At 44.4% G+C, this 26426-nt stretch overlaps 1 protein-coding gene across 15 annotated transcripts in view; it reads left to right on the top strand.

Annotated features, from left to right (window-relative positions):
* Positions 1-26426, top strand: part of CLIP1 (CAP-Gly domain containing linker protein 1) — a 151843-nt gene that overhangs the window by 30916 nt on the left and 94501 nt on the right. For all 15 annotated transcript variants that reach the window (XM_030821560.1, XM_030821553.1, XM_030821559.1 and 12 more), the window contains exons 2-3: positions 11758-11948; positions 14373-14944. In XM_030821560.1, coding sequence (XP_030677420.1) covers positions 11864-11948; positions 14373-14944 — 657 coding nt within the window. In that variant the 5' untranslated portion in view covers positions 11758-11863. The remainder of the gene's footprint in view (positions 1-11757; positions 11949-14372; positions 14945-26426) is intronic.

The raw sequence follows: 26426 nt of genomic DNA, 5'->3' as shown, positions 1-26426 counted from the left end.
TCCTGCCTCAGCCTCCTAAGTAGCTGGGATTACAGGTGCCCACCACCACATCTGGCTAATTTTTGTAGTTTTAGTAGAAATGGGGTTTCGCCATGTTGGCCAGGCTGGTCTCAAACTGCCAACCTCAAGTCATCTGCTCATCTCGGCCTCCCAAAGTGTTGGGAATACAAGTGTGAGCCACCACGCCCAGCCGGAAGTGTAAACCTTTTAATGAGCAGGAAGAGAAATGATTGTATGGCTGAGCAATCTGTTCATGGAGCCCTACTCCCTGGTACGTAGTTGGGGCTTTGAAGTAGATCTCCCTGCTTCTCATATTCGAGGGAGTACAAGCAAAGCAGTAGCTGTTTTTGACTCTTTGGAAGTGACTTAAGTTCTAGAGATAAACATTTTATTCTTTTTTGTTTTTCATACCTCATCCGGCAGAAGAGTGATAAACATTATATAAATGGTTCTTGACTTGAAAAAAAATGGTCTAACCGTGGTATCAGTCAATGGTGTAAGTAGTGGATTCTGGGGGTTAATGTGTAGGTATATTTTGTCACATTATAGTTTGGAAAGCAAGATTATGTGACTTTTAAAAGCAAATGATGCCAGGCACAGTGGCTCACGCCTGTAATCCCAATGCTTTGGGAGGCCGAGGTGGGCCGATCACTTGAGGCCAGGAGTTCCAGACCAGACTAGCCAACATGTCCAAACTCCACCTCTACTAAAAATGCAAAAATTAGCCGGGCATGGTGGCGCATGCCTGTAGTCCCAGCTACTCGAGAGGCTGAGATAGGAGAATCGCTTGAACCCAGGAGGTGGAGGTTGTAGTGAGCTGAGATTGTGCCACTGCACTCCAGCCTCGGTGCAGAGCGAGACTCCGTTTCAAAAAAAAAAAAAAGAAATATCTGAGACTGGGTAATTTATTAGAAAAGAGATTGAATTGGCTCACAGTTGTGCAGCCTGGAGAGGAAGCATAGCAGCATGTGTTTCTGAGGAGGCCTCAGGAAGCTTCTAATCATGGTGGAAGGCAAAGGGGGAACGCCTGTTCCAGGAGTGAGAAAGAGAGTGGGGGAGAAGAAGTGCCACACACTTTTAAATGACTCACCCTGCAAGAACTCAGTGTCACAAAGACAGCACCTAGCCATGAGGGGTCTGCCCCCATGACCCAAACACCTCCCACCGGGCCCCACCTCCAGCGCTGGGGTTTACAGTTCAACATGAGATTTAGCAGGAGACAGATATCCAAACTGTATCACTCCCCAACTACATTATAAATTCTTTTTTTTTTTTGAGACAGGATCTTATTCTGCTGTGCTGGCTGGAGTGCAGTGGCGCGATCTCGGCTGACTGCAACCTCTGCCTCCTGGGTTTAAGCAATTCTCATGCCTCAGCCTCTTATGTAGCTGGGACTACAGGCATGTACCACCACGCCTGGCCAATTTTTGTATGTTTACTAGAGATGAGGTTTCGCCATGTTGGCCAGGTTGGTCTCGAACACCTAACCTCAAGTGATCTGCCCAGTTTGGCCTCCCAAAGTGCTGGGATTACAGGCGTGAGCCACCGCACCCAGCCCTTTATAAATTCTTTGGGCTTAGATGTCTGTCATATAGTTTTCTGTCATCTGTAGCAAGCACCAGCTGTAATTTTGGTTTGGTATTGGATATACCCCAGCTGGTTTGTAGAGTCATTTAAATACTTGAGACTATTTTTCTCATTCATTTTATTTAGTAAGCATTGTTTATAAAGTGCTGGGTAAAACATAAAGGTGACTAAAATACAGTTTCTTCCCTTGAGAGATTTCTAGTGTGGTGGAATCTGTGAGCTACACATGTGGCCAAGTGTGCAAGGGGCTATTGCAGAGGCACAGACTTACCATGGGTAGTGGAAGGATGAACAGATTTTCATTGCGAGGACTGGATTAAGTTTTTTGGGGCAGATGAATGCCTGAGTTTGCCCTTGAGCCAAGTTTCAGCAGCTGAAGACCACAAGACTTGGAAAGGACAGTCGAAGCAAAGGGGACCCCCAGCCTTGAAAACATGGAGGAGGGGAAGCAGGAAGGCTGCTGTAGAGGTGTTGGGGAAGTCAGTTGGACCTCAGATTACTTCTTGATGAATAACTTAGCAGTGGTTCTCAAACTTTAGCATCTGGCCTGAGTGCAGTGGTTCACGCCTATGACCCCAGCACTTTGGGAGGCTGAGGCAGTAGTATTACTTCAGCCCAGGAGTTTAAGACCAGCCTGGGCAGCACAGTGAGACCCAGTCTCTACAAAAAAGAAATACAAAACAATTACCTGGACTTGGTCGCACACGCCTGTAGTCCCAGCTACTCAGGAGGTTGGAGTTTGTGAATCACTTGAGCCCAGAATTTGAAGGGTGCGGTGAGCTACGATTGTGTCACTGCACTGTAACCTGGGTGACAGAGCAAGACCCTGTCTCTGAAACAACAGCAACAGTAATAAACTTGAGCATCCAAATCACCTAAAGGCTTGTTAAAATACAGATAGCTGGTTGGGCGCGGTGGCTCACTCCTGTAATCCCAGCACTTTGGGAGGCCGAGGCAGGCAGATTATGAGGTCAGGAGATGGAGACCATCCTGGCTAACAGGGTGAAACCCCATCTCTACTAAAAATACAAAACATTAGCCGGGTGTGGTTGTGGGTGCCTGTAGTCCCAGCTAACTGGGATGCCGATTCTGTAGATTTTGAGAACCTCTGCTGTAGAACCAGTGCTTCTGATGACTGCCTTATAGAAATGCATGTTTTATGTATAGTTGACTCTTGAACAACACGAGTTTGAACTGTGCCACCACACCCAGCCCTCTGACATTCTTAAAAACGAATGAGGTCTCTAAAGAGCTTTTGTTTATGTATGTTATAGCTGTTAATATTTACCATATTAGAAATTAAAACTTGAGAATATTTAAAAATATTAATTCATTAGAAATAATAATAGGCCAGGTGCAGTGGTTCATGCTTTTAATCCCAGCACTTTGGGAGACTGAAGCAGGAGGATCGCCTGAGCCTAGGAGTTCCAGACCAGCCTAGGCAACATAGCAGACCGCACTTCTACAAAAAAATAAAAATTTGGCCAAGCATGGTGGTGTGTGCCTGTAGTCTCACCTGCTCGGGAGGATGGCTTGAGTCCAGGAGGTTGAGGCTACAATGAGCTGTGATCATGCCACTGCACTCCAGTCTGGGTGTCAGAGCAAGACCTTGTTTCTAAAAAAAAAAAAAAAAAAAAAAAAAATATATATATATATATATATATATATGAAAAGGCATGTATTCAAGGGTTGAAATTTAACAAAATTATTTATCTCCTTTATGAAATGCTTCATTACACTCTTAAGTGACAGCAGTGCCCCCCGCCTCCACAAGCAGTCGTGATGTAAAATACAGAAAAGAATAGTTCAGTTTGGTTCCATTGCCTTGAAACAGCATGTACAGTTCTTATCCACCATTGCTTTTGTACCATCAATGCAAGTGTCAACGTAGTGAAAAAGGCAAATGATGTCTTAGTATTATTATGAAAATAGTTTTGATTCTGTAAAAGGGTCTCAGAGGTTCCCTAGGAGTGCACCGACCACACTTTGAGAACCACTGTATTATAGTAACGAAAGTCATAGACTGGGCACGGTGGTGCACGCCTGTAATCCCAGTGCTTGGGAGGCTGAGGCGGGAGGATCCCTTGGGCCCAGGAGTTCAAGACCATTCTGGGCAACGTGGAGAAACCCCATGTCTACAAACATATTTAAAAATTAGCTGGGTGTGGTGGCATGCACCTGTAGTACTAGATACACGGGAGGTGAAGGTGGGAGAATCACTTGAGCTTGGGAGTTAGAGGCTGCAGTGAATTGTGATCGTGCTACTGCATTCCAGCTTGAGCAACAGGGCGAGACCCTGTCTTAAAAAAAATCAAGTCACGATTGGCAGGATGATCTTACCGTCAGCTTTGTAAGCTCAGAATCTCTCTCTCTCTCTCTTTTTTTTTTTTTTGAGACGTATTGCCCAGGGCTGGTCTCAAACTCTTTGGCTTAAACAATCCTCCTGCCTCGGCCTCTCAAAGTCTTGGGATTACAGATGTGAACCACTGTGCCAGCCAGAATCTCATTTTTTAAAAAAATCATTTACTCAGAGATTAGATTCTTGAATCACACAAATTGAGAGATTGTAGTTTATAAAAAATAACTGTGTATTTATAATCAGAGAAATGCTGAAAAGATACTATCCTCTTTGGTCACTGTCGAAAATCTAAACTGTAATCTGAGCATAGAATTTTGGAACACTGACTTGACTATCCAAATGCCTATTTTTATCCAGCTTTGCGATCCTGACAAACCTTTTCCATAACAATGGTGTACGTGCTCCGGACGCACTGTCTCTTTTCAAGAGAACCTTTTCCCATTGTTAGTCAATAGACATTTTCTTCATAGCTTCCTTTTTCTAGACTTTTTGGACTATACTTCTTTTTAGTTTGGCAACACATAGTTACGTTTCTTCATTTTGATGTATTTTCTTTTTTTTTGAGATGGAGTCTTGCACTTGCCCAGGCTGGAGTGCAGTGGTGTGATCTCAGCTCACTGCAACCTCTGTCTCCTGGGTTCAAGCGGTCCTCCTAACTCAGCCTCCCGAGTTACTGGGACTACAGGCGTGCAACACCACGTCCAGCTAATTTTTGTATTTTTAGTAGAGGGGGTTTTGCCATGTTGGCCAGGCTGGTCTCGAACTCCCGACCTCAGGTCATCCACCCGCCTTGGCCTCCAAAAGTGCTGGGATTACAGGTGTGAACCAATGCTCCCTGCCGAGCCCAATTCTTGATTTCTTTCCATCTCAAACTCTTTAAACTCTTGACCTCTGTAATTCAAGTTGTGATCATGAAACTTGTCTATCACCAGCCTCTTCTCTGCATTCTCTTTCCCTCCTTGTTATGCTAAAACTTGGATGGCCTCTGAAGATACTGCTCTTCACCCCTCTGAAGGGGGCTTCTCAGGGGAAGGTACATGGGGTAGCTGACCATGTTGTTTCTTGCTGATACATTACTATTTCTCCATCCTTCAAACATTCAACATCCTTTCAAGTGCTGCCACCTGTTACCCCTCCTGCAGCTGACATCCACTGACTTCAGTCTCTTCCTTTCATTCCTTTTCACTTTCCCTTCCTTCTTACTGTCAACACCTCCTCCTCCAAATATAGACGTGGGCAGTCCTACCAGCAGTCCCTTCAATACTCAGGCCTCTGAGTTCCATCCTGTGGTCAAAGGGATGAAACTTCTCACTCTAACCACCACCCCCTATCCTTTGACCCCTTGCTATTCAGAGAGGTGGAGGGTCCTCAAAATGGCAGCATTAATACCCCCTGGGAGTGTAAGAAAGCTGAAGCTGCAGTTTGTGGCAGTTTAGGTTGTGGTTGTGTGGGACCAACTTGGACGTATTTTAGGAACATAGAAGAACAGGGAAAGGCTGGGAGGCTTCAGATGAAAACCCTGTAAAACCACCCAGAGCAGCCCCTACAGGCCTGGAACCTGGGATGATAGTTCAGGAGGGGCCTGGAAGTTTCACAAGATCTGGGGAGATTTGCATGCACATCTGAGCATCCAATGTCCTCGCTGCAGCAGCCCTTCATCTGTTGCCCTCACGCCTTTTCACTCTCAGCTCTACTTTGCCTTCACGTCCCTTTTTACCCATCTCAGATGTCCTGTCCCATTTTAGTGACACCTTTCAAACACGCTTTAAAAATTACCATCGACTGTGTGCGGTGGCTCATGCCTGTAACCCCAGGACTTTAGGAGGCCAAGGCGAGCGGATCACAAGGTCAAGAGATTGAGACCATCCTGGCCAGTATGGTGAAACCCCGTCTCTACTAAAAATACAAAATTTAGCTGGGCATGGTGGTGGGTGCCTGTAGTCCCAGTTACTCAGGAGTCTGAGGCAGGAGAATCGCTTGAACCCGGGAGGCGGAGGTCGCAGAGAGCTGAGATTGCGCCACTGCACTCCAGGCTGGCGACAGAGTGAGACTCTGTCTCAAAAAAAAAAAAAAAAAAAAAAAAAAAATTGCCATCAACTCACTTGTATCCCTTCCAGTTTTAACTTAACTGGCAAATTTTGATTATGGTTGAATTTAGGTATCTTCTTTGTGTCTGTGCCTGAACATAAATGTGTTAGAAAAGAAAAAAAAAAAACTAGAGAGAATGGTTTCACTTTATTTTTTATTTTTATTTTTTGAGATGGAGTCTTGCTCTGTCACCCAGGCCAGAGGGCAGTGGCACGATCTCGGCCCACTGTAACCTCCGCCTCCTGGGTTCAAGCGATTCTCCCAGCCTCCTGAGTAGCTGGGATTACAAGCGCCCGCCACCATGCCCGGCTAATTTTTTATTTTTTATTTTTAGTAGAGGTGGGGTTTCACCATGTTGGCCAGGCTGGTTTCGAACTCCTGACCTCAGGTGATCCACCTTGGTTTTACTTTAACCTCACAAACCTCACGTGATACCTACTGCTACTTGGTAGTGCTACTATGGTTCCCTAGTAAGCTCCCTTTTCTCTGCTCCGAGACACGTGTTGTGTTCTCAGCACTCTCTCAGCCACCCAGAGCTTTCTCCCTTCCTGCCCACCTGGCTGCCGAGAAGAGGGAATAGTGTCTTTTGCACAGTAGTTCTTCAGGAAATATTTGTTGAATGAATGGATGACCATCTTGTGGGTAGATTTTCTTTTTCTTTTTTTTTTTGAGACAAGGTCTTACTCTGTTGCCTACATTGGAGTACAGTGGCACAATCTTGGCTCACTGCAACCTCTGCCTCCCGAGTTCAAGCGATTTTCGTGCCTCAGTTGGGATTATAGACACGCGCCATCATGTTTGGCTAATTTTTGTATTTTTAGTAGAGATGGAGTTTCACCCTTTTGGCCAGGCCAGTCTTGAACTCCTGACCTCAAATGATCTGTCCGTCTCAGCATCCCAAGGTACTGGGATTACAGGCATGAGCCACTGCACCCAGCCTGTGGGTAGGTTTTCTTCAGAGCTAGTGTGTTAGGCAGAGTACTAGGTCCCAGAGAGTGCCACCACTTCTTCTTTTTTTTTTTTTTTTTTTTTTTTTTTTTTTTGAGACAGAGTTTTGCTGTTGTTGCCCAGGCTGGAGTGCAATGGCGACTCACTGCAACCTCCGCCTCCGGGGTTCAAGCAATTCTCCTGCCTTAGCCTCCCTAGTAGCTGGGATTACAGACGCCTGCCACCATGCCCAGCTAATTTTTTGTATTTTTAGTGGAGACGGGGTTTCACCATGTTGGCCAGGCTGGTCTCGAACTCTTGACCTCAGGTGATCCACCCACCTCGGCCTCCCAAAGTGCTGGGATTATAGGTATAAGCCACTGCACCCAGCCCTAGAGTGCCACCACTTCTTTGAGTGACCTTGGGAAGGTCACTTAACCTTGTAGATCGTCATTCTCTTTATTCCTGATTGGACTGATGGTAATTGCACACCTACCTTCACAGCTAAAACTTGAGACACAGGCAGTTTTGTATTTGTGCTATGTGAACTCTTGATACCATACATATGTAGGTCATTCTCGTAGTAGCAGAACTGATGTTTTTCATCTTGATGTGTGACATCTCCTAAGTTTTAATATTAAATTTAGTGAAAAGAGATGAACTTTGGAATCACAATACCTGTGTTCGCATCTCTGCCACTGAGCTGAATGACCTTAGGAGACAGGTGATGAACAAATGAGGAAACACATCTGTTAATTTCTTAATTTCTGCAGCGCTTCTTCATTTGTAAAGAAGAGGTAATAATAGTGGCTAATTCATAGTATTGTAATGCTCAAATGGGATAGGAATTCACATAAAAATTATTTCTGAATTATAATGTTCTGTGTGTTATGGTCCTTACATGTTGGGAGGGTGGGGGAGAAGGGTAGTTTGTCTTATTTATTTTTTATATATATTTTTTGAGACGGAGTCTCGCTGTCGCCCAAGCTGGAGTGCAGTGGCACGATCTCGGCTCACTTCAGGCTCCGCCCCCCCCGGGGTTCTCGCCATTTTCCTCTCTCAGCCTCCCGCGTAGCTGGGACTACAGGCGCCCGCCACCTCGCCTGACTTTTTTTTTTTTATTTTATTTTATTTTTTTTTTATTTTTAGTAGAGACGGGGTTTCACCATGTTAGCCAGGATGGTCTCAATCTCCTGACCTCATGATCCGCCCGCCTCAGCCTCCCAAAGTGCTAGGATTACAGGCATGAGCCACTGTGCCTGGCCGTTTGTCTTATTTTAGGTCCAAATCTGATTCATTGAGCACAAGTGTCAAAAATTCAAATATGCTCAGCTTATTAGTGAGGCAACAATGCCTTTTTAAAAATCTTTTGCACATTTTTTGGAATTGATTAGTTTCAATGTGACATTCACTGACCTTGAAACATTATACAGAGATGTTGCCTCTTGGTCATTGCATGTTGTGGGTACCATGACAAAGACTTTGATCTTTTGTTTTTCAGTGATCTTTTGTTTTTTTGAAGCAAGCCTGACATGCCAGTCATTAATAATGCATGAAAAAGAAATTATAAATTGGAAGATTTAAAAAATCAACACTGGCATTGTTGCTGCTAATTCTTTCATTGAGACAGACTAGATTTTTCTCCTTCATTAAACCTTGGTCACAGTTCTCCGCGTTAGGATTCAAGGAACACAGATGGACCGAAAACCAGAGGCATGAGGATTGGACAACAGAACCCTAGACAGAGCTTATGATTAGTCTTTGGTTTGTAATAACCACATGCTTCTGTGTTTTAGGCGGAGGCTTGAAGATGGTCAGATTTTTGTGAGTTTATGATGCTGAGCTGCAAGATTTGAAAGTTCCCTCATTAGGTCTTGTGGCCGTTTTCAAAATTCCTCTTTAGGGAGTGCTTGACCTGAGCCCAACAGCTCCCTGTTTTGCGCAAGTGAAATAATTTAAGGAGCATTTTGTTCTTTCATTTTGTTACCATAAAAGGTTTTCCAGAACCACAGTGCCTGCTCTGTCTGTTCTGTCAGTTCTACCTGGCCCTTGTCACTCTATGATGTTGGCCCAGGGTGAAGAGTAGGGAAGGCCCTAGGGAATTTCTACACTTAGCCTGTTTGCATCCTTCTGAAATTTTTTGGACATAGACATGGCCTTTGTTGGCTGAGTCTAAAGGAGACTTGGTCAATCCCTTCTATCTGTCTGAGGCAGCAGCAGGAACAAATAACTCTGCTTGAAACTTGCAAGCTGTGTGGTGAGAGTCTGACGGTAAAGCAGGTGGTTTCAAACCTGACTCTGAATCAGAACTACGGCCTTAGTGTAGGGACTCCCACCCGGATCTCTTTCCCTCATCACTGATGGCAGTGGTGATGGTGGTAATGGTGGTGAGGAACTTGGGAATTTTATATTCATAATCATGATAGTGACTTCTGTCTTCAGGTAAGTGCCAGTTCTTACTCTGTCCTTCAGAATCTTCTCCCAGACCACACTTATTTATTTATTTATTTATTTACTTACTTATTGAGACATAGTCTCACTCCGTCGCCCAGGCAAATGCCAGTTCTTATTCTGTCCATCAGAATCTTCTCCCAAACCACACTATTTATTTATTTATTTATGTATTGAGACATAATCTCACTCTGTCGCCTAGGGTGGAGTGCAGTGCACGATCTCGGCTCACTGCAGCCTCTGCCTCCTGGGTTCAACCAATTCTCCTGCCACCTGAGTACCTGGGATTACAGGCGTGTACCACCACGCCTGACCTCTGCCTCTGTTTTCACGTGGCCTTCTTTCTATGTGTTCTCATCTTTTGTTTCTTTATCGAGGTGGTGACTCGCTCAGTTTCCTAGGCTGGAGTGTAGTGGCGCAATCTTGGCTCACTACAGCCTTCATCTTCTGGAATCAAGGGATTCTCGTGCCTCAGCCTTCCAAGTAACTGGGACTACAGGAGGCACGTGCCACAATGCCTGGCTAATTTTTGTATTTTTTTTTTTTTTTTGAGACAGAGTTTCACTCTCGTTGCCCAGGCGGGAGTGCAATGGCACAATCTGGGCTCACTGCAACCTCTGCCTCCTGGTTTCAGGCAGTTCTCCTGCTGCAGCCTCCCGAGTAGCTGGGATTATAGGCATGTGCCACCACGCCCAGCTAATTTTGTATTTTTAGTAGAGACAGGGTTTCTCCATGTTGGTCAGGCTGGTCTCGAACTCCCGACCTCAGGTGATCCGCCTGCCTCGGCCTCTCAAAGTGCTGGGATTACAGGCGTGAGCCACTACTCCCGGCCGTAATTTTTGTATTTTTAGGAGAGATGAGGTTTCACCACGTTTGCCAGGCTGGCCTTGGACTCCTGACCTCAAGTGATCCATCCACCTTGGCTTCCCAAAGTGTTGGGATTACAGGCGTGAGCCACCGCGCCTGGTCACTTCTTCTTATAGGGATGCTTTTCACTGGGTTTTGGGCCTACCAAGGTAATCCAGGATGATCTTATCTCAATATTCTTAATTATATCTGCAAAGATGCTTTTTCCAAATAAGGTCACATCCACAGGTGCTAGGGGGACATGTCTTTGGGGGAGGGCACTGTTCCATCCACTGGAGGGGGCTGCAGGTACCTTTGTCATCCCTGGCCAGATTCTTTGCCAGTGGCTGGCGTTGGCTGTGAGGAAGACAAGATGGGAAAGTGAGGCCTGTGCTTCATCATCCAAGCTCTGCTTGCAGAGAAAAATGCACAACATTGTCATTTGACAGAGTCATTAAATGGCAGCATTTTTCTCTTTGAATTGTTCTGTTTTTAGGTATTATGTCTGAAAATATTTCCCTATATTCCAAAACCCCAAGGTAATCTTCAAGTCACTTTCTATGGAGGTGAAGAGAATATGACAGGATACTATTTTACTTTAGTCCAAAAGTCATAGATTCATATCTGGTCTTGAGTAAACCAGCAGTATATTGTGTTTTTCTAGATAGAAACAAGGTAATTTTCCCTCATCACCTTCCAGATAAGGCTTTTTCTTACATAGTTTTAATCTTCCTGGAGTTTAACATATATATAGTTTTATATTGTAAATTGCATAATTCTGTGGATTTAAAAAATATAGCTAATACAGGCTTGTTGTAGTAAAATTTAAGCAATATAGAAATGAAAGTTAAAAACTGAAAGCTTCCTTTTTCTCCCCCCATTATTTGGTGTAGATGTTTCTGAACCCTCTTTTATGGATTGTGTGGGTTTTAGGAACTGTTCTGAGCTAAGAACATTAGATATATAAAACAAAGCAAATACTTTGTTTATCTTAACTGCTTGTTTTTGTTTTTGTGTTTTTTGCTTGTTTGTTTTGAGTCGGGGTCTTCCTCTGTCGCCCAGGCTGGAGTATGGTGGTGTGATCATGGCTCACTGCAGCCTGAAACTCCTGGGCTCATGAAATCCTTCCCCCTCAGCCTCATGGCTAATTTATTTTTATTTTTATTTTTGTAGAGACAGGGTCTTGCTGTATTGATCAGGCTGGTCTGGAACTCCTGGCCTCAAACAATCATCCTACCTTAGCCTCCCAAAGTGCTGGGATTACAGGTTTGAGGAGTGGGTCATGGCACCCGGCTAACTGCTTGAGGATAGTAAATTGCCTTTAAATCCATTTCAGCAGCATTTTCATGTGTTTAATAACCAGAGTCTTCTAGGTTCCTAGGTTCAGCCTGGAGATGGATTCTTGTCAAATAAAAGGAAAGCTTTAGTCTGTGAAAGCTACCTGTTGTTCCTACTTGCTCCTGTAGATTATAAAATTTTTTATTTATTTCTCTTTGCAGATTTAATCCAGAGACTGACTTCACTATAGAACCCACAGTTGTATCAATGGTTGGGGAAAGATAGTGGCAACAGGCAAAGGAGAAACAGCTCTGACATAGAAAGAAAATGAGTATGCTAAAGCCAAGCGGGCTTAAGGCCCCCACCAAGATCCTGAAGCCTGGCAGCACAGCTCTGAAGACACCTACGGCTGGTAATACTTTACGCTTTTCCTTTATGACAAATGAATTATCCTATATGGAGACTTCAATTTGATTTTTAATTTTAAAACATTATTTTATATCTGTTCATATTCTTGAAAATATTTGAAAGATTTTTTTTTTTTTTTTTTTTTGAGTTGGAGTCTCACGCTGTCACCCAGGCTGGAGTGCAGTGGCGCAATCTCGGCTCACTGCAGGCTCCACCTCCTGGGTTCAAGCGATTCTCCTGCCTCAGCCTCCCGAGTAGCTGGGACTATAGGTGCGCGCTACCATGCCCAGCTAATTTTTGTATTATTAGTAGAGATGGGGTTTCACCATATTTGGCCAGGCTGGTCTCGAACTCCTGACCTCGTGATCTGCCCGCCTTGGCCTCCCAAAGTGCTTGGAATACAGGTGTGAGCCACCGTTCCCTGCTGTTTTTTTGTTTGTTTGTTTGTTTGTTTGTTTGTTTTTGAGGTACAGTCTTGCTCCGTCGCCCAGGCTAGAGTGCAGTGGTGCGATCTCGGCTCACTGCAACCTCCACCTCCGGGGTTCAAGTGATTCTCCTGCCTCAGCCTCCCCAGTAGCTGGGATTACAGACACACACCACCATACCCAGCTAATTTTTGTATTTTTAGTAGAGATGGGGTTTCACCATATTGGCCAGGCTGGTCTTGAACTCCTGACCTCAAGTTATCTGCCTACCACAGCCTCCCAAAGTGCTGGATTATAGGTGTGAGCCACCATGCCTGGCCTGAAAAAATTTTTAATTGAAAGACATAAAATTTTATATGTGGAGAGCTTAAGGAATGTTTGTGGTGTTTTTTGTTTCTTTGTTTTTGAGACAGGGTCTCACTCTGTCGCCCAGGCTGGAGGGCAGTGGTACTGTCATGGCTCTCAGCGTCCCAAGTAGCTGGGATTACAGGCGTGCTCCACCATGTCCGGCTAAATTTTGTATTTTTAGTAGAGACAAGGTTTCACCATGTTGCCCAGGCTGGTCTTGAACTCCTGACCTCAGGTTATCTGCCTGCCTTGGCATCCCAAAGTGCTGGGATTACAGGAGTGAGCCACCATGCCAGGCCTGGTTTGTTTTTTTTTTTTTTTGAGATGCTGTATTGTTCTGTCATCAAGGCTGGAATGCAGTGGCTCAATCTCGGCTCACTGCAACCTCCACCTCCCAGGTTCAAGCGATTCTCCTGCCTCAGCCTCCAGAGTAGCTGGGATTAATGGCGCCCACCACCATGCCCAGTTAATTTTTTTTTTTTTTTTTTTTTTTTTTTTTTGAGACAGAGTTTTGCTCTTGTTGCTCAGACAAGAGTGCAATGACGTGATTTCGGCTCGCTGCAACCTCTGCCTCCCAGGTGCAAGCGATTCTCCTGCCTCAGCCTCCCGAGTAGCTGAGACTCCCAAGTAGCTCCACCACGCCCGGCTAATTTTGTATTTTTAGTAGAGATGGGGTTTCTCCATATTGGTCAGGCTGGTCTCGAACTCCCGACCTCAGGTGATCTGCCCGCCTCGGCCTCCCAAAGTGCTGGGATTACAGGTGTGAGCCACTGCACCTGGCCCTATATTTTTTAGTAGGAATGGGGTTTCATCATGTTGACTGGGCTGGTCTCAAACTCCAGACCTCAAATGACCCGCCCACCTCAGCCTCTCAAAGAAGTGGGATTACAGGCGTGAGCCACTGTGCCTGGAATAGTCGTAGTTTTTATCAGCTTCAATTGACTACTCAATTGTGGAGTAGTGCTATTTAGTGAATGTGAATGGATATTTGCTCATGATGTGCAGGGTGGTGGGTGTAGCAAATAATGAAATCAGACCAATTATGAATATAGGCCTGGAAAAAGACTGATTTTATTTTTTTCTTGCTTTGACTTTTTCTAATCTTAATTGCAAGTAAAGGAATAAACCTCAACTACCAGTTTGCGGAGTTTAGCAGCATTGAAGATGGTAGTGAAGGATCAGTTATTCTTGGCTTCCTTGTTTAAAACAAAACAGCAAAAAACACTTTGGTGAGGCACAGTGGCTCATGCCTGTAATCCCAAAACTTTGGGAAGCTGAGGTGGGAGGTTCATCTGAGGTCAGGAGTTTGAGACCAGCCTGTCCAATGTGGTGAGACCCCGTCTCTACTAAAAATACAAAAATTAGCCAGATATGGTGATGCACATCTGTAATCCCAGCTACTCAGGAGGCTGAAGCAGGAGAATCACTTGTACCCGGGAGGTAGAGGTTGCAGTGAGCCGAGATCACACCACTGCATTCTAGCCTGGGCGACAGAGTGAGACTGTCTCAAAAGATCAAAAAACAACACTTTAAAACACCTTTCTAAGAGTTACAGGCTACTCTTGTGGGCTGTTTGGCTTTCTCTAGTTTTTCTTTAAGTTAGAGGTTGTCTGCTTGAAAATTAAATCGAATCTCTTCTGATCTTTTGTTTTCAGTTGTAGCTCCAGTAGAAAAAACCATATCCAGTGAAAAAGCATCAAGCACTCCATCATCTGAGACGCAGGAGGAATTTGTGGATGACTTTCGAGTTGGGGAGCGAGTTTGGGTGAATGGAAATAAGCCTGGATTTATCCAGTTTCTTGGAGAAACCCAGTTTGCACCAGGCCAGTGGGCTGGAATAGTTTTAGATGAACCCATAGGCAAGAACGATGGTTCGGTGGCAGGAGTTCGGTATTTCCAGTGTGAACCTTTAAAGGGCATATTTACCCGACCTTCAAAGTTAACAAGGAAGGTGCAAGCAGAAGATGAAGCTAATGGCCTGCAGACGACGCCCGCCTCCCGAGCTGCTTCACCGCTGTCCACTTCTACAGCCAGCATGGTGTCTTCCTCCCCCGCCACCCCCTCAAACATCCCCCAGAAACCATCACAGCCAGCAGCTAAGGAACCTTCAGCTACGCCTCCAATCAGCAACCTTACAAAAACTGCCAGCGAATCTGTCTCCAACCTTTCAGAGGCTGGCTCAATCAAGAAAGGAGAAAGAGAGCTCAAAATCGGAGACAGAGTATTGGTGAGTAGAGAAACATTCTAAGGTCATTTTGTTGAACTGAAATATAAACACCAGTGAGTGGTTGAAATACACATATCAGGGCTGGGCGCGGTGGCTCATTCCTATAATCCCAGCACTTTGGGAGGCTGAGGCGGGTGGATCACGAGGTCAGAAGTTCAAGACCAGCCTGGCCAAGATGGTGAAACCCTGTCTCTACTAAAAATACAAAATAATTAGCCAGGATTGGTGGGGGGCACCTGTAATCCCAGCTACTTAGGAGGCTGAGGCAGAGAATTGCTTGAACCCGGGAGGCGGAGGTTGCAGTGAGCCGAGATTGCGCCACTACACTCCAGCCTGGGCGAGAGAGTGAGACTCTGTCTCAAAAGAAAAAAAAAAAGCCAGAAATACACACATAGGATACTCCTTGGCTCAGAGTCTGTTCTGGAGGGATGACCACTCTTTTATAGAGAAATTAATCCGTTCAGTTTTTTGGGTAACTATGCAACAAACTAGAATCTGGCCGTGCAGTTTGCGTCTAGAAAGAGCATAGGTTTGCAGTGAACTATTCTAGTTGTATCTAGCAGTTTAGCTAAAAGAATATTGAGTTTATAATTTGTAAATATTTACTTTTATTATTAAAAATTTTCTTTGCTGGGTGCCGTGGCTCATGCCTGTAATCCCAGCACTTTGGGAGTCCCAGGCGGGCAGATCACGAGGTCAGGAGATCAAGACCATCCTGGCTAATGCGGTGAAACCCCGTCTCTACTAAAAAATACAAAAAATTAGCCAGGCCTGCCTGTAGTCCCAGCTACTCAGGAGGCTGAGGCAAGAGAATGGCCTGAACCCAGGAGGCGGAGCTTGCAGTGAGGTGAGATTGTGCCACCACACTCCAGCCTGGGAGACAGAGCAAGACTCTGTCTCCAAAAAAAAAAAAAAAAAATTTTTTTTTCTTAATATTATGTGGCTCCCTGTTGGGGACTCGAACTCCAGTCTCCATATGACAGGCAGAAACACTCACCACTGTACTAACAAGGAACTTGTAAATATTAAGGTAACCGTGGCCAGGTATGATGGCTCATGCCTGTAATCCCAGCATTTTGGGAGGATCACTTGAACCTGGACGACAAAGTGAGACCCCCTCTCTATAAAAAATAAAATAATTGGCCGGGCGGGGTGGCTAACTCTTGTAATCCCAGTACTTTGGGAGGCTGAGCGGGTGGATCACTTGAGGTCAGGAGTTCAAGACCAGCCTGGCCAACATGGCGACACCCCGTCTCTACTAAAACTACAAAAATTAGCCAGGCGTGGTGGCAGGCACCTGTAATCCAAGCTACTCAGGAGGTTTAGGCAGGAGAATCACTTAAACCCAGGAGGTGGAGGTTGCAGTGAGCCAAGATCACGCCACTACACTCCAGCATGGGCAACAAAGCAAGACTCCATATAAAATAAAATTAAAATAAGCTGGACATGGGGTCACACGCCTATAGTCCCAGCTACTCAGGAGGCTGAGCCTGGGAGACGGAAGCTGCAGGGAACTATGATTATGTCATGGCACTCCAGCAAGACCCTGTTTCAAAAAAAAAAAAGAGTAACTTTATTGACAAAATAAGCTCAGAAATGAACTTAGATGTGTTTATAAAAATTGAATTTTTTTTCCCCTTCTGATTTTTAATTTTTGGTTTAGTGAAATTATGTGGGTGTGTATAAGATTCTGCTACCTTAAATGGCTTGGAAAACTCAAGGCATCGGAGGATGTTACTTAAGAATTTCTGGGCCAAGGCCAGGTGCAGTGGCTCATGCCTATAATACCAGCAGTTTTGGAGGCCGAGGCAGGCATATTACCTAAGGTCAGGAGTTCAAGACCAGCCTGGTCAATACGGTGAAACCCCGTCTCTACTAAAAATACAAAAATTAGCTGAGCGCAGTGGCACACACCTGTAATCTCAGCTATTTGGGAAGCTGAGGCAGGAGAATTGGTTGAACCCAAGATGGGCAGGTTGCAGTGAGCTGACATTGTGCCACTGCACTCTAGCCTGGGCAACAGAGTGAGACTCTGTCTCAAAGAAAAAAAAAAAAAGAATTTCCGGGCCTTTCAAATGATAAGGTTTAGATTTAGGAAGAGGAAGGAAATGTACAGTAGCTACTGTTTGACTAATAAGCGGAAATGCAAGGTCTACATGCTCTACATTCTAGAACCTCTGAATTTAGTGATTTTTTTTTTTTTTTTTTCTTGAGACGGCGTCTCGCTCTGTCTGTCGCCCAGGCTGGAGTGCAGTGGCGCAATCTCGGCTCACTGCAAGCTCCGCCTCCCGGGTTCACGCCATTCTCCTGCCTCAGCCTCTCCGAGTAGCTGGGACTACAGGCGCCCGCCACCACGCCCGGCTAATTTTTTGTATTTTTAGTAGAGACGGGGTTTCACCGTGGTCTCGATCTCCTGACCTCGTGATCCACCCACCTCGGCCTCCCAAAGTGCTGGGATTTCAAGCGTGAGCCACTGCGCCCGGCCGATTGTTTTTTTTAAAGAGGGGCAGCGTAGCATAGTATAGTGCTAAGAAGACAAGCTAAGTCCCTGCTTTGCCTTTGGGACCTCAGTGAGGTATTTAACAACTTAGTTTCCTAACCTCTATAAGCGAGGCTAAAGTGCTGCATTTCGACTATATTTGGTATTTCTAGGATGTGATGTCAGGTTCTTGGACAATTTGACGCCCAGCTGTTGTGTTTCATCATGGTTGTCTCATGCCTTGGACTGCATGTTCTGTGCTGAATTTTTAGCTCATGACCATATATGAGGAGGTGACTTGTCAGCTTTTTAGATTTGAACTGACAAGCTTTATCTTTCTATGAGCTACTCCCCAGGGCCCTTACACTAAGAATCTTAGAATACAATTTTCTTGTTCTCGACACTCTTTTTTTTTTTTATTTTTGGAGACAGAGTCTCACTCTGTTGCCCAGGCTAGAGTGCAGTGGCAAGATCTCAGCTCACTGTAACCTCCGCCTCCCGGGTTCAAGCAGTTCTCCTGCCTCAGCCTCCTGAGTAGCTGGGATTACAGGCGCCCACCACCATACCCAGCTAATTTTTGTATTTTTAGTAGAGACAGGGTTTCACCATGTTGTTCAGGCTCGTCTCAAACCCCTGACCTCATGATCCACCCACCTTGGCCTCCCAAAGTGCAGGGATTACAGGTGTGAGCCACCGCGCCTGACCACGAATTTTTTTTTTTTTTTTTTTTGTATTTTTAGTAGAGTTGGGGTTTCCCTGTGTTAGGATGGTCTCGATCTCCTGACCTCGTGATCTGCCTGCCTCGGCCTCCCAAAGTGCTGGGATTACAGGCATGAGCTACCATGCCTGGCCTAACTTTTGTCTTTTTAATAGAGACGGGGTTTCACCATATTGGCCAGGCTGGTCTCAAACTCCTGACCTTGTGATCTGCTCTCCTTGGCCTCCCAAAGTGCTAGGATTACAGGCATGAGCTCAACACTTCTTATACAGGTCTTTGATACTGTGAAAGGGGAAAAATATCTTCCTGAGAATTAAAATATTTACAAGATTTGTTTTGCTTGTATTTGAACCTTAAATAACTATAATTCATCCAGTATGTGCTTTTTTTGTGTCTGTCTTCATTTGCTGAACATTATTTTTGTGAGGTTTGTCTATAATATGTAGAAGTGAAACACACACATAGTGGGGTCTTATATATAGGCCATTTTCATATTATGCTTTTGTAGATTGTAGATTGTAGATTTGGGGCATTTGTATGGAAGGAAATACAGGTCTTAATTTAAAACAGTAAGCTGCTGTTTGGTATTATACTATTTGGATGTACTATACTTAATTTAGTCATACACATTTAGATTGCACCCATTTTTCCCCTAGAAATGATATTTGAGTCAAGGGGTATAAATAATTTAAAATTGTTGATAGATATTGCCAAATTGCAATCCAAAAAGCCTTTATTTTTGTTTCCACAAACAGTATACAAATATGTCCTTCTTGGTAAGTTTTTTTTTTTTTTTTTTTTTTTTTAGTCTTACTGGTGCTTTTTTTCACCTTGTTTATTAAGTTAGTTAAAGCTCTTTTTTTAGATTTATTTACCATATTAACTTTTTTTTTTTTTTTTTTTTTTTGAGACAGAGTCTTACTCTGTCCCCCCAGGCTGGAATACAGTGGCACAATCTTGGCTCACTGCAACCTCTGCCTCCTGGGTTCAAGCGATTCTCATGCCTCAGCCTACGGAGTGGCTGGGACTACAGATGTGCGCCACCACGCCTACCTAATTCTTTGTATTTTTAGTAGAGATGGGGTTTCGTCATGTTGCCCAAGCTAGTCTTGAACTCCTGAGCTCAGGCGATCCACCTGCCTCTGCCTCCCAAACTGCTGGGATTACCGGCGTGAGCCACCATGCCCGGCCCTTATTAACTTTTTAAATTAAATTTTTTTTTATTTTTATTTTTTTGAGACGGAGTCTTGTTGTCGCCCAGGCTGGAGTGCAGTGGCGCGATCTCGGCTCACTGCAGGCTACGCCCCCCGGGGTTCACGCCATTCTCCTGCCTCAGCCTCCCGCGTAGCTGGGACTACAGGCGCCCGCCACCATGCCCGGCTAATTTTTTGTATTTTTAGTAGAGACGGGGTTTCACTGTGTTATCCAGGATGGTCTTGATCTCCTGACCTCGTGATCCGCCCGCCTCGGCCTCCCAAAGTGCTGGGATTACAGGCATAAGGCACCGCGCTCGGCCTAAATTTTTTTTGTTACCGTAGGTTATTGGGGAACCAGTGGCGTTTGCTTACGTAAGTTCTTTAGTGGTGATTTGTGAGATTTTGGTGCACCCATCTCTCGAGCAGTATACACTGCACCTAATAATTTGATTTCTTCTATTTTTCTCAATCCTCTTATCGGTGCCTTAGAACCTCAAACCTATGAGCCTGGTTGTGACCTTGCATTTACAGTGCGTGTTTCTTCATTGTCTACTTGGGGAATTCTTGGGCTCTTTTTGGGCAGGAGTTTATGCCCTGGGGAAGTTGTTCTTTACCTGAAATCCATTTGCCTAGATTGCTGATATGGAGTAGTTAGTGGCAGGATTTGCTGTTTTGTATGGTCCACAATTGAGAAGACTCCAGATAGTCACATTTAGTTAAAAGCCCCTTTTGGCTGAATCTTGAGATCTTTTCTAACACAATGGATTTTACTTAGCTTAATTCCTTTGCGATGAGATTTGCTGCAGATTTGAATAATTTTTTTTTCTGATTTTAGTCGTTTTTTTTTTTTTTTTTTAATCGAGATGGAATCTCGCTCTTTTGCCCAGCTGGAGTTCAGTAGCATGATCTCAGTTCACTGCAGCCTCTGCCCCGCGAGTTCAAGCGATTCTCCTGCCTCAGGCTTCCCAAGTAGCGTAGCTGGGATTACAGGCACCCACCACCACACCCGACTAATTTTTTTTTTTTTTTTTTAGACCAGGTTTCACTCTTGTTGCCCAGGCTGGAGTGCAATGGCGCAATCTCACTGCGACCTCCGCCTCCCGGGTTCAAGTGATTCTCCTGTCTCAGCCTCCCGAGTAGCTGGGATTACCTGCATGTGCCACCACGCCTGGCTAATTTTGTATTTTTAGTAGAGATGGGGTTTTTCCATGTTGATCAGGCTGGTCTCAAACTCCTGACCTCAGGTGATCTGCCCGCCTTGGCCTCCCAAAGCGTTGAGATTACAGGTGTGAGCCACCACATCCGGCCTGTATTTTTTTTTTTTTTTTTTTTCTTCATAGTGATGGGGTTTCACCATGTTGGCCAGTCTGGTCTCAAACTCCTGACCTCAAGTGATCCACCCACCTTGGCCTCCCAAAGTTCTGGGATTAGAGGCATGAGCCACTGTGCCCAGCCAAGTTTTTTTTTTCATTTTTCAGTTTCCCAGAAGTTCTAAACTTCATCCACTGTAACCTTTTAGGATTATCCAGGAGGGAAATACAGGGCACCTCATGCTGCTACAGAGAAGCTGCGTTCAGCAGCTTTTTCCTGTTTGCGCACAGCAGACTCAGTGGGGTCACATTTTAGCAGGTCATCGTTGTTAGTGCTCTTCCTGCTCCTTGCTTTCAGTTGTGAGAGGGTTCCCCAGTTTTCCTTTTGAGGCTTGGAAACACAGGAAACCGTCCACCTGCCTGTCAGATCCCATGCCTCTGGTCTTGCTGTCCATCCTCCTTGCCTGTGTCCTGTGGCCCTGACTGCTTCGGGTCAGGCCATCATCATCTTTACCTGGACTTGCAGGGCACTGTCCATGCCACTTGCCTTGTCTCTCCACACCTCTATTCTTTGCACAATTACAGAGAGATTCAATTAAAATGTCAATTTGGTGACGCTGTTCCTTTGCCTAAAATCTTTTTAGTAGTGCCCAGTCTGCCTGCAACGTTGGCTTTGATTTTCACAATGTTTGGAGTGTTTTCTATGGTGCTCAGTGATTGGGCAGTGGTTTCTTTTTGTAAACCTGAGCCAATATCTTAACCCCAAAGGTGCCGAATTTGGTATCTGTCTAGCCTTGAGAACTTTGTAGAGGCTCTTGGGGCTTGGGAGTTGGGAGCTTTTCTGTGTTGAGGAGGCCATGCCACTGCTTTGGGACTTGGGGAGAGGGAGGTTTGTCTGCAGGCCTGAGTACTGAGTGCCAGTGTTGTCTTATTACTGGATCACATCTCCTAACTTTTAACAACTTTATTGTCCTGTGAGTTCTCTAAGCATAATCACAAAAATATCTTGAGCCTCAGACACTTGGTAGCTTATGATCTTTTGTAGATTTAAAAAGCAAACTTTGCTAGTATTTTGGTCAAGTGGGTGCCATATAAAAGACTGCTTCTGGTGAGTAAATATTCTGCATTTTATCAACCCCCAGGGTTAGAAGAGGTGATTTTTTTTTTTTTTTTTTTTTGAGACAGAGTCCTGCTCTGTTGCCCAGGCTGGAGTGCAGTGGCACAATCTCGGCTCACTGCAACCTCCGCCTCCCAGGTTGAAGCGATTCTCCTGTCCCAGCCTCCCATGTAGCTGGGATTACAGGCATGCATTACCCTTTCTTGTGTCTTGATATTCTTGGGGTCCTGGATCCTGTGGAAGCTCAGATGCCTTTCAGAAGCGGAGATTAAGTAGTTCTGAGACATAAAGTGCAAGTCAAATATAACATCATCTTTTAGCCAAAGCATCTATTCATAATTACACATCTTTTGTTTACCTGTTAGTTCTAGGGAGTTAGACTTATGAGAGGGTATCTGTTATATGTCATCTGCTCTTGTCACATTTATTTTTAAGGGGGTTTATTTAATGTCACCTGTTAGAGATTTGGAGACTCAAAATGATATCATAAAAGGAATAAAGTAACTGGAACTGTTTATTTAGCCTAGAGAAAATATGATGGCTTTATAAAGGCTGTGTTTAATACTCTGCAATTCATTCAGAAAATATCCTGAGCGTCTGCTATGCACTGGAAGTTGTTCCAGGTGTTGTAGATATGGCACCAACGAAGACCAACACATCGTGATCTGAAGGGGCTCCTCATGGCATTAAAATAAAAATGGAAACTCCTTCCTTGGACTTGCAGTGCTGCTTGTTCTCTGGACCCTGCCCACCCTCCCTACCTCTTGTCCTTCTCACCCGCCTTTCTCACTCTGCTTCACTACACTGGCCCCTTTGCTGTTTCTTTTCTTTCCTCTTCTTTTTTTTTTTTTTTTTTTTTGGAGATGGATTTTGCTCTGTTGCCCAGGCTGAAGTGCAGCGGCGCCACTTCGGCTCATTGCACCCTCTGCCTACAGGGCTCAAGCAATTCTCGTGCCCCAGCCTCCTGAGTAGCTGGGGCTACAGGCGTGAGCCACCATAGCTGGCTAATTTTTGTATTTTTAGTAGAGACAGGGTTTCGCCATGTTGCCCAGGCTGGTCTTGAATTCCTGTCCTCAAATGATCTGTCTGCCTTGGCCTCCCAAAGTGCTGGAATTACAGGTGTGAGCTACCGTGCCTGGCCCCCTTTGCTGTTTCTAAACACCCAGACTCATTCCCACTTTAGAATTTGTTGTTTCTTCTGCTTGGGATGTTTTGTCCCCGGTCCCTCGTGGTCACTTAAGTCATGGCTCAAATGTTACCTCCTCAAGCATCCCTTCCTTGGCCACCCCAACTAAAGACACCTTCTATGGCAGTGTCACACTACCCTGTTTTATTTTTTTCATAGCGCTCTTCACCAGTTGAAATTATCTTTCATTTTTTTACTTGCTTATTGTCCATTTCTCCCTGACCAGAATTTAACCTCCATGAAAGCACAGAAACTTTCTGTCTCATTCACTATCACACCCACAACACTTAGGACAGGGCCTGGCACATAGTAGGAGCTCATTAAATAGTGTGGAGAGAATCAGAGGGTTTTGAATACATTCGTCACTTTATACCCATGAAGGAGAGAGTAAAGTAGGGCAAGCAGAAGTCGACTTAGGACCAGTGAAGATTTTACCCTTCTCTGTAGGAGAGTTGCTGGAAGGTGAACTGGCCCTTCACTGGAGGTAATTATATTACTTGAGGTAATCAAAAGTGGCCAGACGTGGTGGCTCACGTCTGTAATCCTAGCATTTTGGGAGGTCAAGGTGGGTGGAATCAATTGAGGTCAGGAGTTTGAGACTAGCCTGGCCAACATGGTGAAACCCAATCTCTACTAAAAATACAAAAATATTAGCTGGGCGTGGTGGTGCATGCCTGTAATCCCAGCTGCTTGGGAGGCTGAAGCAGGAGAATCTCTGGAACCCAGGAGGCAGAGGTTGTAGTGAGCTGAGATCATGCCACTGCACTCCAGCCTGGACGACAGAGCGAAACTCCGTCTCAAAAAAAAAAAGTACCTGTGCTTTGGCTCTTTCATGTCACAGGCAATTAAGTTTTAAGTGAGGCTTACATTTGTATTCGGCAAATACCAGCTAACCATGTTTATTTTATTTTATTTTTTATTGAAGTGCAGTGGTGTGATCTTGGGTCACTGCAAACTCTACCTCTGGGGTTGAAGTGATTTTCCCGCCTCAGCCTCCCGAGTAGCTGGGATTACAGGTGCTTGCCACCATGCCCGAGTAATTTTTGTATTTTTAGTAGAGACAGAGTTTCAGGCCTGTCTCAAAACTCCTGACCTCAAGTGATCTGCCTGCCTCGGCCTCCCAAAGAGCTAGGATTGCAGACATGAGTCACCCCACCTGGCCTCCATGTTTGCTTTTTAAAATAAGCTGTTTATCTTGGAATATGGCAGATAAGAAGCCACCTTAGAAGACTGCTCACAAAATTCCTGTGAAACAACCTCTCATTACTGCTCTTGAGACATTTTATAGCTTTATGCACTCAGGCACTGTGAGATTAAATGACTTGCTGAGAACTGAATAATGAAGAGATGAGAGAGTCCAGAGAGGATTGTTTCTGTTTCCTGTTTGTAGACCCGCTCATTAACCCAGCAGGAATTTATCAGTGTTTTTATTTTTTACAGGAGCTTACAGGAAGGGTATTTGTTTCTATTCCCACAGCATTTTGTAGAAACCTCTTGACGCACCTGACACTTTTTACAGGAATTTCTTGTCTGAATCTTCTTGTCTGTCTCCCTCAATGGCCAACGCTGTATTCTGTTTATCCTTGTTTTTCAAGGATCCAAACACTCAAGAAATATATATTGAATAAATAAATGAGAACTTAAAAATCTGAGGTTTGCTAAAGCATAAAAATAGTATCTAGGGTTTTTTTTTTTGCGTTTCTAGTTTAAATTAATTCTGTCTTCAGTAGTGACTTTTTACCACAGTGTTAGGAGTTATATGCTAACATTCTGAGAGTAAAGAAAATGTATTGTGCTTGTTTGTGTTTGCCATGGGAATCTATCTTTTAGTTTTTTTGTTTGTTTGTTTTTGAGACAGGGTCTCACTGTCTTGTCCAGACTGGAGTGCAGTGTCATGATCATAGCTCACTTGTAGCCCGAGTAGCTGGGATCACAGGCACATGCCACCATGCCTGGCTAATTTTTAAATTTTTATAGAGATGGGGTCTCACTGTGTTGCCTAGGCCAGTCTCAAACACCTGGCCTCAGATGATCCTCCTGCCTTGGCCTCCCGAAATGGTGGGATTACAGGCATGAGCCACTGCACCTGGCCTTGTTTTTGTTTCAATATTGAAAATGTTTTTCTTTAATAACTTAGATATTTGTCTTAGAACATAGATTTCTTAGATATGATTTGATAATAGTGGCTTCTGTTTATTGTCAATGCATTATTTAATGCTTCTGTTTCCTGTACGTGCACGTACTAGACTTTTCTGCATTGTCTGGAACACATGAGAAATAGAACCTAGCGTTGTAAAGTCCCGTTTAAATGCGTAAACATGTTTTTTTTATTTTAGAATGATTAAGTAGAAAAACATTTGATGATTTTAGGACTTCACGTGACTTTCTGTCTCCATAGAATAATTACTGATTTTTTATAGGGAAAAGAAAAATACATTTTCTGTTACGAGTGAAAAGTTCCATGTTTGATGGGAGGAAAAATATAAGAAAACTTTCTGTTCTAGGAACTAGTAATCATTCATTTCAGACAAACTTTGTGACATAATTTTTTTTCAGGATACATGTATATTACCTGCCTTTAGAGAAATAGTTGCTCATTTGTTATTTGTGATTACTTTTTACAAAGCTGATCTGAATGAAGCTTGTAGTTTGCTTGGAGAATTATTGACCATAGCCTGTTAGATGCCTCTTGGAAAAGCAATTGCATGACAGTAACTTCGACTCACCCCCCCCAAAGAATTTAACACATTATCTGAAGAGGTTGCATCATCTTTAACTAATGTGCTGTGTCCTGCTCACTTGATGCTGGCTGGACTGCTGCTCTGATGAATGGTGTGGTGTGGGAGGAAGGAGAAAATTGACGCCGACTTTATTTTCTTTTGACTCAATTGCAGTAAGGCCAATTTTATATAGGTGACGATTTGTGTGTGAGTAGTAACAAGAGTACTAAAAGGTCAAATGTGTCAAGTCTAGAACTAGTACTCTTTTTTTTTGTTTGTTTTTGTTTTTGTTTTTTGAGACAAGCTGGAGTACAGTGGCATAGTCTTGGCTCACTGCAACCTCTGCCTCCCCGGTTCAAGCAATTCTTGTGCCTCAGCCACCTGAGTAGCTGGAATTATAGGCGTGTGCCAATGCATCCAGCTAATTTTTGTATTTTTAGTAGAGACAGAGTTTCACCATGTTGGCCAAGCTGGTCTCGAACTCCTGGCCTCAAGTGATCCACCTGCCTTGGCCTCCCGAAGTGTTGGGATTACAAACCTGAGCCACCGCGCCCAGCCTAGGAATGATAATTTTAATAGTTGTGAAGAAACAGAGAGCCTCACTGTGGAAAATAGCAAGAGTCAATTATTATTTTTTGAAACAGTTTCTTGTTCTGTTGCCAAGGCTGTAGTGCAGTGGTGTGATCATGGCTCACTGCAGCCTTGGGGACTCCAACGATCTTCCCACCTCAGCCTCCCAAAGTGCTGGGATTATAG

The sequence above is a fragment of the Nomascus leucogenys genome, chromosome 10, assembly GCF_006542625.1.
Source record: "Nomascus leucogenys isolate Asia chromosome 10, Asia_NLE_v1, whole genome shotgun sequence".
Taxonomy (NCBI): domain Eukaryota; kingdom Metazoa; phylum Chordata; class Mammalia; order Primates; family Hylobatidae; genus Nomascus; species Nomascus leucogenys.
This window is presented reverse-complemented; position numbering and strand designations above follow the sequence as displayed.